Source organism: Tupaia chinensis, unplaced genomic scaffold (genome assembly GCF_000334495.1).
Source record: "Tupaia chinensis unplaced genomic scaffold, TupChi_1.0 Scaffold139389_1, whole genome shotgun sequence".
Taxonomy (NCBI): Eukaryota; Metazoa; Chordata; class Mammalia; order Scandentia; family Tupaiidae; genus Tupaia; species Tupaia belangeri.
The window spans coordinates 399,635-413,209 of record NW_006199275.1 but is presented as its reverse complement, the minus strand read 5'-3'; the positions used below and the strand labels follow the sequence as shown (position 1 = coordinate 413,209).

Here is a 13,575-nt window from a genome sequence, read left to right as displayed (position 1 = left end):
GCAAGGCTGATCCATATGGAAGATCTTGACTTCATTCCCAAGGTGACCTGCACGTACCAACCAGTCAGCATGCCCATGATCCTGACTGGCTGAGCAGACTGGGTAGGGGGACAGAGAAGATCACCTTGTGAGACACTGTTGAGGTTGCTCTTCTCTGTCTCTCACTCTCACAAATTAAATTTTTTTTAAATAACAATAGAATAATAAGGTGTTAGTTTGGGATTCCCCCCCCCCCAGTTTTTCTATAGGGTGCATGTCCTAGCCAGTAAGAGACAGAGAGGGAAAGAAAGAAATCATCCCCCATGGAGGATGGCTTTGGCACAATCCCTTCTCCTCCATTCTTCTCTTGAGATTTTGGGCACAAATGCACTTGCGCCCAGCATGTTTTTCAAGCCACTGGATCCAGGACTCAAACTGCACAGTCGGCCACATGGGATCCCATAGTCTTAACCATCACACCATCTGCCTTGCCTGGTAGTTAACATTTATTAATTATTTTTATATATTCTGTTCTCTATACTAAATGTTCAAATACACTATCATAAGTAATTCTTAAAACAAATATATGGGCTTAAAACTATTATCATGCAACTTAAAAGACAAGTTATTATACTATTTTTGCCGACCTCCAAACCCCTCCTTTTTTTTGTAACTTTTTTGTCATAGTGTGCACTTTGCCAGAGAGAGACAAAGTGAGGTGGCCTGGCCATGCTGCAATCCCTACTCTTCCATTCTCTTGCTGGGATTTTGGGCACACACACAGCAAGATTCTGAAGTTGCCAGGTCCAGGACTCGAACTATGGGCAGCCATATGAGAGCCCAACACACCTTGACCACCACACTGTCTGTCGGTTCCAAAACTGCCTTCTTGCTTTGTAATCCTGGAGTTTGTACTTTGTAACCCTCCTTTTTAACCACTGACTTGTTATTTCTGCCAATAGAGGGCCCCAGAGGGATACTGGCGGGCAGGCAGGAAGAAGCAGCTGCCTGTTCTGGAGTGCACACTGTTCCTTCAGTGGAGACAGACTGGCACAGCAACAGCAGCTGCGTTTAGCTTTCAGTCCCTTTAAACGTTTCCAAAACCAGCCACATTGGGCCTCAAGATCTCTGCCTCAGCTGGAAGCGCCACCACATCCAGAGTTAGAACTGTGGCTCTTGGAGGCTCATCACGACGCTTCCTCTGGGCATCTGTGTTCAGAAAAGCTCTTCCTCCCCAGCAGCACCTTGTGCATTTATTGTGTCCTTGTCACTACTAGTTTCCATTTTTGCTCTTTCAGCCCTCCAGTACCAGGAAATCCAATACTCAATAATAAAGTCCTGCTGTTGAAATATTTAGTATAATTTCTCTTTTCTGACCCTCCTAATACAGGATTTATAATATTATTATCCACATTTTTCAGATGACTGATCTAAAGTTTGAAGAATTAAAGTAACTTTTCCAATGCCATATAGCTAGTAAGCAATGGTGTGAATCCAGATGAATACTTACACTCTCTTAAATACTTAGAAACCTTAATATAATTATAATTATACCGCCATGGAGTTACTGTAGGGGATGAAGTGAACATCCTTCTTAGACCAGAATTCTGTTAGTATTCTCTGCCCCACAAGATTCTCCCAAAAGCCTGTGTTAGCATGTTTTCTTTGTTTTTATTTATTTTTTTCTAATTGCTAGAGGGTGTATGCACTTGCCAGAAAGAGACAGAAAGACACAGACACAGAGAGATTGTGGATTATGCCACAATCCCTTCTCCTCATCTTGTTGGGATTTGGGGTTCACACAGACACACACACACACCCAGTATGATTAGAGAACTTATATTCGAATCAGGTGGCCATGGGGGAGCTGACTCCTCTAACCACTAGGTTTTAGGGCCGGCCCTTAGCATGTTTTCTTAAAGACCTTAATGCCAGATACCACTTACAGTTTGGAAACTAAGAATGGGCATGGCGCCTTCGGATGCCTTGTGTGGGAGATGTGGTATGAGTATGTGACACTTCAGACAATTAGCCTTATGGCACACAGTGAAATCAACGAAGTAGCAAATCAAACCTTGCCTCAAGGAGCTAGTGATCCAGGTAGGGAAGGAGACAGGGCAAAACTGTGTGAGTAAAGTTTTAACAATAACAGGCACTAACTGCTGAGAGCCAAGTCAGTTAGAAAGTTCAGAAGCAGTGAGAAACTAGGGCCAGGGATCGGGAGAGTTTCTTGGAATGGCAGTGTGGCAGAATTGCTGAAGTGGCATGCTGGGACAGCAGCAATTTTATTAGGCTCTGGGCTGATGTAGATCAGTAACAGCCTAGGGAGCGGAGAATGGGTTTTTTCATTTTCCGAAGAGCTGCAGTGTGCCAGGCCCTGGGGTGGCTGTTTCAAATCCCTGACTCTGACTTACATAATTTCCCTTCTCTTTCATGACCCTTCTTTCAGCATAACAAAATGACAAGCATTTTGCAAATAAACACAGTCTATATTAATATTTGCCCATGTTTATCCTACTCCTGATGGAAATTTTGGAAAAAATGTTTCAAGTGCTCTATGTTTAAGCTCACTAATTTCATGTTTAAAAAAATTCTGTTAAATAATCTATTTCATTCTCTGTTGATCCACCTACAATATTGTGAGTGATTCTGAGTCAGAAATGGTAAGCCGTAAACTATTCCCTAAGAGACACACTGATCATAAAGGGGGAAAAATGGTGATCACTTCACTTGTTTGTTAAATGTTTACTGAATAAATTTCTTGATGAGAATTCAGAGAGCATTTTTAACTAGCATTAACACACTGAGACAACTTGAACAGCACTGAGCAAACTATTCTTTTTGAATGCCAAATGGGATCTCAGTGACTTGAATTTATGAGGTAAAGCTTCCCAAATCTGTGTTTGTGGAAATAACTTTGTATTATTGTGAAAATTACCCTAGCCTAGGAGAAATGATGCTTGCATTTTAATATTTCCTAATTAACTAATTACTTGCATAACATTGTAGAAATAATCACAAGAGCTACAATATTAAGCACTTTGTTCAATTAATTCTCATAACACTGAGATAAAGATTAATACCCCAATAGAGATATAAGCAGGAAAGAGTTAGTGAGTTTAAATGCCAAAGCACACTAAAACCTGGCATCCTTCTTATGCATTATCTATTTTGTTATAGTCTATAAATTTATCTGCTTAAGTTCTATAAATATGTATAAGTAATTTATTTTTACTGCAAACTTTCTGGAAAACTTTACAGTATATATTTTCATGAGTTTAAATCTAAGATATCTTACAAGGAATCCCCCACAAGGCTAACGAACTTGCTAATGGCAGAAGTGCAGTATTTACTGCAAAAGCAGGCAGTGGTAATACTAAATGGAAAGGGAGTGTGAGAATCCCAGGTCATTTTCTAGGGCAGAGGTACATGGAGACTGGGCAAGAAGAAATAATGATCATTTGCTCAGTAGACTAACCTGGGGATACTCTGAGAACTCATCCAAATTTCCACAGGACTTGTGCGGGTTAGACTTCCATTTCACATACCATATGAGCTTCCACCTCAGCATCTGTAATCATAGAGTATTCATGAGAAGAATATTTAAAACTGTAAAACAAAGAAATTAAGCAAAAATCTTTTAAAAATGTATACCTAGATAAAACTACTTGTAGTCTGAGAACAGCCAAAACAAAAGAAGTCCTAACAACTACAGATGACTTTCTGAATTAATAAGGTTGAGGGATACCAGACCCTAGATCAATATACAAAAATTAATTTTATATCTGTATACAATTACAAAAAAAATCAAATATGTAGGGATAAGCCTCGTAAGATGTCTGCAATATTTGTACACAGAAAATTACAAAGTTTTAATGAGAAAATTTACAAACAATTGAACATAAGGAAGGATATGTCAATACAATGGTGATAGTCGATGATGATGGATTCAATATTTTAAAGGTACCAGTTTTACCCAGATTCAGCTAAAGACTCAACACTCCCAGTAAAAACTCTGGCAGAGCTCCAGACATGGCAGCACAAGCTGGAGGCTATAACTTCACAGGCTGAGACCATCTGGTAGACCTGGGTCAATTTCTTGCCCACCCTTAAAAGCCCTGTGTGGTGATGAGTGCTTTAAGTCTCAGATACTCAGGAGGCTGAAGAAGGAGGACCGCGATGTCCCAGCAAATGTATATTGTGTGTGTGTTTGAAAATGGACAAGTTGTGAAAATTAGTGGAAATAAAAAGCGCTACAACTAGTCTAAGCAATTATTTAAAATATTAGAGGCTATAGGAACAAGGAAAATGGTTAGCGATACGGGAAACATTGTGGGAAGAGGCTGGAGAAGGGGGAGAGGGTGAGGAAAGGAATCAAGGAGAAAATAGAGATGCAAGGCATTTAAGGGACACAGAAATGGAGGATTATGTGCTGATGATAACATGTGTAGTATCTTAATCTGGACTGGTGTGAAGCGTATTCATGTTGGGTAAATTTCACCTTATGAGCTACAGCAATGTATAGTGAGTGAATGTATAAAAGAAATAAAAATTGAAAAAAAAACTTTATTGGACAATGGAATTAAAGTACCAGTTTCTTTTGGCATATATATAAATATATTTGGTACAAAACTGGTACCAGTTTCTTTTGGCATATGTATGTGTGTGTGTGTGTGTGTGTGTGTGTGTGTGTATAGAGAGAGAGAGAGAGAGAATTTGCACTACAGAAATAGAGACGTGTTAGGAAATTACACTAATTTAAAAAATAAGGTGTTGGCTCAAGAACAGACCAATAGGCCAATGGAATAGAAGAGAGTTCAGAAACAGCCACATACGTATACGGTCATTTTACTTTTGGTATAGGTGAGCTGCATTGAATAAAAGCAATGAAAGTCATTTCAATAAACCTTGCTGTTTGAGATCTATATCCATGTGTTGAAAAACAACCTTGACTCCTCTAAGCTGTAGGCTAAAATTAATGCCTGGTGGACTTTTATTTAAATATAAAAAGGGGGGGGGGGGAACCTCCTAAAAGATAATCTAAAGTGTAGTAGTTAGTTACTGTAAAGGAGGCACAAGGGAGGCCCCCAGGATGCTGAAAATATTCTATTTATTCATCTTAGAGGCAGATGGTAATTTTATACCCATGTTCACTTTGAGAAATTCTCTCAATTAAGAGAATTACACAAATGCATCAGGTGTCTGTGTAATTCTCTCTATTAACCTTACCTTGTAAAACTACAAGATACGCTGAAAATAGTGTGGGGCAAGAAGCTGAGTAAGACTGAGCTAATTTCTTACCTTTCGTATCTATTGTTTTTAAGTTTGTCTTAATGATAAGTCAAGTAAGAAGAAAATTATATTGTTTAAAATGTGGTTGATAACAATATAAGATCTAGAATAAATCACTTAAAAATATTGCCATTTTAAAAAATCCATATTATACCCCTCAGAGATGTAAAACAATTAAACACAAATAAGAAATCACAAAAATTTTAAAAGAAATCTTAATGTTGCCTTTATGGAATCAGATGGTGGTGAAGAGATGGGGTTAAGGGGTTGAACAATTGATAAATTTTTAAATCCTTGCTTGCAATTATGTAACTTTTTAAAGAAATTACCAAGTTACCAGAGGTTCATTTCTGTTTCATAAATATTTATGACACACTTAAATAATGCCAAGAACTGTGCCAGATGCTGGGAAAACAAAGATGACTAAGACATGTTACTTTCCTTCAAGGAGTCCACAGTTTAGTAGTGGAAATAAGTGCTTAAATAGAGGATGTTCTTTCTTTTTTAATTTCGATTTTTCCTACTATAATATGCATTTGAAAAAGACTGGAAAATACACAAAAATAGTAATAATTCACAATCCTATCACCAAAAAATAGCTTTTTGGTCTTTTTATACATCTATTGGGTCACTGGAAAAGTCATGATGCACTTTTGCATAGAAAAATAAAGAAAAATGTGTCATGACTTTTCTGACTACCCAATATATACCTTATCTTCTGAAGTATTTATGTATGTCTATGTATATCCTTTTTCCATTAAACAAAACACATTGAGACACTTTTTTTACATCTTTAAGGTCTTCTGGCATACTTAGTAGACTTCTTTTAGTTAGTGACCTAAAGAGTCTGTCTCAGATGAGGAGGCGACCAACTCAACCTAGATGTTAGATGAAGGTCTTCAGTGTAGACGGCTCATCACGGATGGCACATCCAGTTTAAATGTACCATAACTGTCATGAAGCAGTCATAGCTTCCTCTGCATCCCCCCCGACACACACATGACACATGCTACTCTTAACATAATTTTATTAGAGTTATGTGAGCTATGACGTTTACAAGTTTAGCCTGTTCTAAAGATGTCTTCGTATTGCTATTTAAGCTCATCATGTAGGACAGCTTTCTCCCTCTCTTGTCCACTCTACCATCTGCCACCCTCAACCCAGTACACTTATAAGAAAGAATGAAAAATTCCAAGACCAGCAGATGTCATAATGGTTACATCGTTGGACTCCCACATAGTTGACCGCGGTTTGAGTCCCGAACCCAGTGGCTTAAAATTCACACCAGGTGCATGTGCATGCATACCCAAGATCCTGAGAAGAAAATGGAGGAGAAGCGATTGTGGCATGGCCATCCCACCAGGGGATGATTTCTCACTTTCTGTCTCTGCCACTGTCTCTCCAGTGAGCACACACACCCTATAGCAAAAATCTCTCTCTCTCTCTCTCTCTCTCTCTCTCTCTCTCTCTCCAGAGCAATGAGGAGGAAAACCTAGGCTCAAAACCTAGGCTCTGGTCTCCTTTACTATTAGAATGTACATAGAACCTGAAGCCACTGACAAATAGTTGCCTACAGAAATCAGCAATGATATTATACTCCAGGAGAGCAGTGTTGCCCCAAATCCAGGGGGAGGGAAGAAGAAACCAAAAAAGGCAAGAGAAAAAAGGAGAACACCAGGCAGTCCTATATAAGTGCTTGTTTCATTTGAAATCTGTTTACTTTCTTCTACAATCTCAACCCCTTAGTTTGCTACAGTTCTTCCAAAGACCTGATACAAGATGAGATTTTATAGAATGCATTTCATAACAAAACTCCTACACAAAGAAAAAGAGCCTCCCACATACTCAGTGGATCTAGCTCTCAAGAATTATATACATCAAATTTACCAGGAATAAAGAAAAAGTGAGTGATAATTTCCAAACTGACCTGGATATAAAAGTTTTTGAGTCAAACTTTCATAGCACATGGAATAATTTGTCCTGACAGTTACATGTACCCTTTGCTAAGGTAAAAATGATAACCAGTGACAGAAGAGCCTTAATAATCTTGGAGAATGAACAATTATAAAAGTCACGGTTTTATTTTTTTAACTACTTAAATTAGAGATCGTTTCCTATGCTGAAATGAGACTTTGAAATTATGGTGACTCAGCCGTAGACTAGCACTTTCCACTGTTATTAATGCTACAATTAATCTAGTAATTCATTTTATTGATAATGTACATTTAAGATGCTAAACGATCTGAACGTATTACTTCTCTTAACTTTAAGTGCATTGCACATTATAATTAAGCAAAGCAAAGTTAAAATCACACACATAATTAAGAAAAGTAGTGCTAAAATAAATGAAATAAAATTATTCTCTATGCTCAGTTTAATCTCCATGAAAAGCCTATTACATACTGTTAAAGATAGCAGGCTTTCCAAACACTTAGCCTGTAAGTATATTAACAGAGTTTGAAATTAGTGTTTAATTTCTTTACTTGGAGCAGAATCCATTGTTTTCTTTGGTGTTTATCATAAATAGAGATTTTCTTGTTCAAGTAAAATATTAAACATCAGAACTGTTGTGCTTCTAAAAACCATACAGAAGAATTCATGTTTTTCTGTGGAAATCTGCAAAGAACCTTGCAACATTAAGTTGTTAATCTAGTTGTGTTTTTCTTGGGATATTTTTAATCTATTGGGACACATGCTATTTTGAACGTTCAGGGATAATACATATTTACATATACTTCTGTATAGTAAGCACTTACAGAATAGCTCTTAATATTTTTTCAAGAAGTGATTTTTTAAAAAAGAGCCACAAAACCATTTAAGAGGCTGTAGCAAAACCTTAAATCTTGGTTCTTTTTTGTCAAATTCTACCCATGGGGCATGCTTAAAATTCATAACACTTCCCACTTCCATTGGAAAAATTAATGTAAATTGAACAACCACTGTTTTTCACAAGGCACTTTTTTTGAGGTTTTTGCATAGAAAAAAATGTCATGACTTTTCTAACAACCCAATAGATGATAGAGATGATAGATAGGTAGGTAGATAGATAGATAGATAGATAGATAGATAGATATGATAAATAGATATAGATAAATAGATATAAATAAATAGGATGGATAAATAGATAGATAGGTGATAGATATAGAGATATAGATAGATAATAGAGATATATAATAGATAGATGAGATATAGATATAGAGATAGAGATAGATGATAGAGATACAGATAGATGATATAAAGATCGTTATAGAGAGATGATAGCTAAATATAGATAGATGATAGATTGACAATGATGATAGATAGATTGTAGATAGATAGGATAAATAGATGATAGATTGATACAGATAGATGATAGAGATAGATAAAGATGGATATATATAGATGACAGATAGATAAATAAATATAGATGATGATGATGATAAATAGATTGTAGATAGGATAGACGATAGATAGATGATAGATAGATAGATAGATAGATAGATAGATAGATAGATAGATAGATATAGATAGATGTAAATAGCATTCAAAATAAGTTTGTTCTAGCCAGAAGGGCAGTTAATAGGTTGAGTGTGGGTGAAAGGAGCCTATTTAGCATTATTGAATATTTTTAAGATATTTTTATCTGGTTAAGCCATGTAGGATCAAAATGACTGGCTCAGGATGCACTCTGTGACAGTGTCTGCACCAAAATGTCAACACCAAAGCAGCTGTATCAGCATGTCCAAGAGGGCTACTCAGGACATAGGCATGCTGTCCTGATCCAAGATGTGTCTAGACTGTAGACTGAGACAATGGGTGGCTCCGTCCTCATGTTTCTCACCCATCACATGTTGCTCTCCAGCCTTGATGCACGCCTTGGTGTTTGGGAACGTGACGGCAATCATTCAGAGGATGTACTCTAGATGGTCCCTTTATCACACCAGAACTAAAGACCTGAAGGACTTCATTCGTGTTCATCACCTGCCTCAGCAGCTCAAGCAGAGGATGCTTGAATATTTTCAAACAACCTGGTCGGTCAACAATGGAATCGATTCAAATGAAGTAATGTTCATTTTCCATGTTAACATTTTCAGGCAGAAAGCATAGAGTCTGAGGTAGAAACAAGGTGTTCTAATGCAGGTATCAGAAGTGAAGAATGTGCTTACCAATGTGTTTATCTCTTTATTTTTTTAATCCCTCTTAAAACCCAACCCATTTTTTTTCAAGTGCTTTGGCTTATGTTTTCACAATGCTACCATGGGTTAACCAATGTTTTATATTAACTTGCTACTTTGGCTATCAGGAGGACTTATTTTCCTTCTTATTATTTTTTAATGTAATCAATTCTTATGACAATATAATTGCATAATCTTGGATCATTATATTAATTAAGTTTGTGAATATTTGTTTTAAAAATGAATAAGATTTTGGGGACCGGACAGCATAATGGTTACATTGCTGGACTCCCACGTAGCCAACACTTGTTCAAGTCCCAGACCGGGCAGCTTTAAATTCATGCCGGGTGTGTGTGTGTACGTGCCCAAAGAATCCCAAGTGGGTCCCTATTCCATATTTTCTCTCCTGAGTAAGAGTCTTATGGGAAACAAGTCACAGTGAGTTACATGTTTTCATTCTAGAGACATTCATTAATTTGGTCTATGTCTCCAGACTATCAGCTGATTATTCAGTAATACAATTGAGGTCATAGTCACTGAATATTTTTTTTAAAAGACTCTTTATTATACACACAGAGATTTCCTTTTCTGTACTCTAGGTAGCCAAGCAGCAGGAAGAGCCAAAGAAATCACTTAGACTGTACTTACTCCAATTCAATTTCCTTCTTCAATTTTCTCTGACAGCTTTTGAAAGACTTTCCCGATGAGCTGCGTTCTGACATCACTATGCACTTGAACAAGGAGATCCTGCAGTTGTCCCTCTTCGAGTGTGCCAGCCGAGGCTGCCTCAGGTCTCTGTCTCTACATATCAAAACCTCTTTCTGTGCTCCGGGGGAATATCTTCTGCGTCAAGGGGATGCTTTGCAGGCCATCTACTTTGTATGCTCAGGCTCCATGGAAGTTCTTAAAGACAGCATGGTGCTGGCTATTCTTGGTAGGTCTGAGCTGAAAGGCTTCTATGAAATTTTACTCTAGATTCTAAATTAAGGAAATGAAATGGGGAAAAAAACTTGCAAGAGAGAGTAGAAAAACTACCCCTGAATATGTGAAGCCAGGATTATTCTTCACATGAGTTTAATTTGCCTACATGTTCTATCAATCCAACACATCATTTGATACTCAAAAAAGAAATCCAGCATAAATATTATTCTCCTTTTACAAGTGAGAGATAGCACCTTAGTTAACCTACCTAAAGCACATAGCAAAAAAAATAAAGAAATAAAGAACCCAATTCTTTCTGAATCCTAAAGTCATGATGTATATTACTTCCTGGTAGAATATCTAATCAGTTTGAAGAAGGAATGTCTATATTTTCGTGGAAAATCAATACACAGAACACAAAAATTTCATTTTTTTCTGTGCTAGACATAGAGAAAACAATGATCATGCTTCAGGAGTTCGCTTTTGTAGCAGTCATTAACCCAATACTGTGAAAGGGGCTACAGGCACTTTTTCCTTACTGCAGGAAAATTCAAAAGACAATTTGTGAAAATTTTGTGCCACAAAGGTGACTTCAACTATTAAGGCCTAATTGGTCTCCATTTAAATATAAAGGGAAGGACAAAAGATAGCATGGAGGTTTAAAGTATAAAAATTTCTATCCAATTTTACGCAGTCTCTTTTTAAGGCCTCATTTGTTTATTCCTTCAAGTAATGTACTTATCAAGGACCTATGAATGAATCAGATACTGAAATAAACATTGAGAATGTGGCAGAAGAGAAAAATGACATAATCTTTGTCCTCATGAGAATCAAATTCAAGTGAAATATATGATGGGGGTCTTAGGCCAAGGTGGTAGGAGGGATGGTGAGAGGCGGCTAAATTTAGGATATATTTTGAACGCCAATAAAATATAACAAAGTTTAAAATGTGTGGTAATAAAAAGGGGCTAATTCAATACTTTCTCTTATTTTGAGTTTTTGAGAATCTAATAGTTATAAAATAACAACCACTTGAAAGCACTTGCACAATTATATCTTCACAATACCAAAAAAGATCATGGAGTTAATGTCTTTGTTTTCTAAAGTCAAAACTAATCTAGTCTTTGGACTCTGTCCAGTTCTCCTTCCACATATAAATAATACTTATTATTCTATATAATCATTTTAGACCTGTTATCAGTAGGTTTTAGCTAGTGGGCTTCAAAACAGATTGTTTTGGAAGGCAGACAATAACTTACTGAATCTCTAATATAAGCTGGGTATCTTATTTCTACTATATCACTAAACCTTGTAACCTTATTAAGTTAGTGTGTGTTACTAACTGAATGGTTGTCTCCCCAAAATTCGTATGTTGAAAATCTAATCACCACTGTGATGGTATTAGTAGGTGAGACCTGTTGGAGGTGATAAGGTTTAGAGGGCAGAACCCTCATGAATGTAATTAATATCCTTATAAAAGATACCCCAGAGAGCTACCTTGCTCTTTCTCCCATGTGAGGATACAATATGAAGTCTCCATATATGAATCAGAAAGTGAGCTTTCACCAGACACTAAATCTGCCGAAGCGTTGGTCTTGAACTTCTCAGCCTCCATAACTATGAGAAAGAAATTTACACCATTTAAGAGCTACCCAGTTGTAATATTTTGTTATAGCAGTCCAAACTGTGAGAAACCAGTGAATGGTTTAAAAAAAAAAAAGTGTACTTTTCATTGCTTCAGGTTGTCTTCAGTTTACCACTCAGAAAAAGTAGGCTTGCTCTTTGAAAGATTGTTTGTTTGCTTATCTATCCATTTTTTTATTTGCTTATGACAGAGAGACAGAGAGACAGAGAGGAAGAGAGGAGAGGTATTTTTGACAGGGTGTCACTGTTGTGCTCTTCCTGCCCCAGCGTCCCAGTTAGCTAGGATTACAAGCAAACACCAGTGCCCCTGTCCTGTTCAGGTTGGTCCAGAATATGAACCTGGGCTTCCCATGTAGTCTCAGCCTCATGCAGCAGCACCCTACCACCTGGGCCACTGTGGATGGGTTGCTTTTTTATCATTTGGCTCCATTCTTGCCTCATTCTCTTCTATTTTTCTCCTTAATAGAAAGGCATAGAGTAAAAACTAAGAGTTTATCAGCTTGGCTAGTTCATGATTATAAGTATTTCCTTCTTTTTTTTTAATAAAATAAATAAATAATATATTTGGGGTTTTTTAAATGTATTTATTTTTTATCTTTTATTGTCAGAGGGCACACGCTATCACCAGAGGGAGAAAAAGATATTAAGAGAGAGGAGCACCCACCAGTGGGGTGTGATCACATTGCAATCCTTTTCCCTCTATTTCTCCATCCTTACTTTGGGCACATGCGAGCATACACACATGCACGCGCGCGTGCATGCCCAGCATGTTTCTCAAGCTACTGGGAGTGGGATTCCAACTGCAGTCAGCCATGTGAGATTCAACTTTTGATGCACTAAGAGACTGACCCTGTTTTTTTTATTTGTTTGTTTGTTTTTAGTTTTTTGGTTTTTTCTTTAAGAGAGATTTTTGCTATAGGATGCATGTATTCTTCTGAGAGACAGAGAGACAGAAAATGAGAAATCACCCCCCAGGGAGGATGGCTATACTGCAATCCCTTCTCCTCTATTCTCCTCTCAGGATTTGGGGCACACACGCACACACACCCAGCATGAGTTTCAAGCCACCAGGTCCAGTACTCAAACCGCAGTTGATCATACGGGAGTCTGGCATCTTAACCACTGAACCACCTCCTGGCCTCCCAGGGTCTTGTTGTTTAAGGATCTCTCTATTTCACAGTCTTCCCATCTCAGCCTTCCAGCTGGGACTACAGATGCAAGCCACCATGTCCAGTCCACTTTTAAACAGGTCTCATTTTGCTGCCCAGGTCAGTCTGAGCTTGCAATCCTCCTGCCTCAGCTTCTCTGAGTAGGTGAGTTACAGGTACCAACACTGAGCTAGTCCTTAGGTTGAACCAGGAATCGAATCTGGGCCTCTCTTGTAACCTGAGTCTGTGGAGAACATCATCTTAGCAGCAGGTGTCACTGTAGTTGGAGCACATGTCAGGGACTTTGCTGTCACAGATGCTTGGCACAGTGAAAAATAAAAACTTTAAGTTGAAAAATTATTGAATGGATGGTAAGGATGGTTCTAATAACATTCCAAAGATATGGTTTGCTTAGTGTTTGTTATTATTGTTCAATT

General features: G+C 37.5%; 1 protein-coding gene across 1 annotated transcript in view; it reads left to right on the top strand.

Annotated features, from left to right (window-relative positions):
* KCNH8 (potassium voltage-gated channel subfamily H member 8) overlaps positions 1-13,575 on the top strand; it is a 303,346-nt gene that overhangs the window by 232,146 nt on the left and 57,625 nt on the right. The window contains exons 10-11 of the mRNA XM_006161869.1: positions 9,113-9,312; positions 10,110-10,359. Of these exons, the coding sequence (XP_006161931.1) occupies positions 9,113-9,312; positions 10,110-10,359 (450 nt within the window). The remainder of the gene's footprint in view (positions 1-9,112; positions 9,313-10,109; positions 10,360-13,575) is intronic.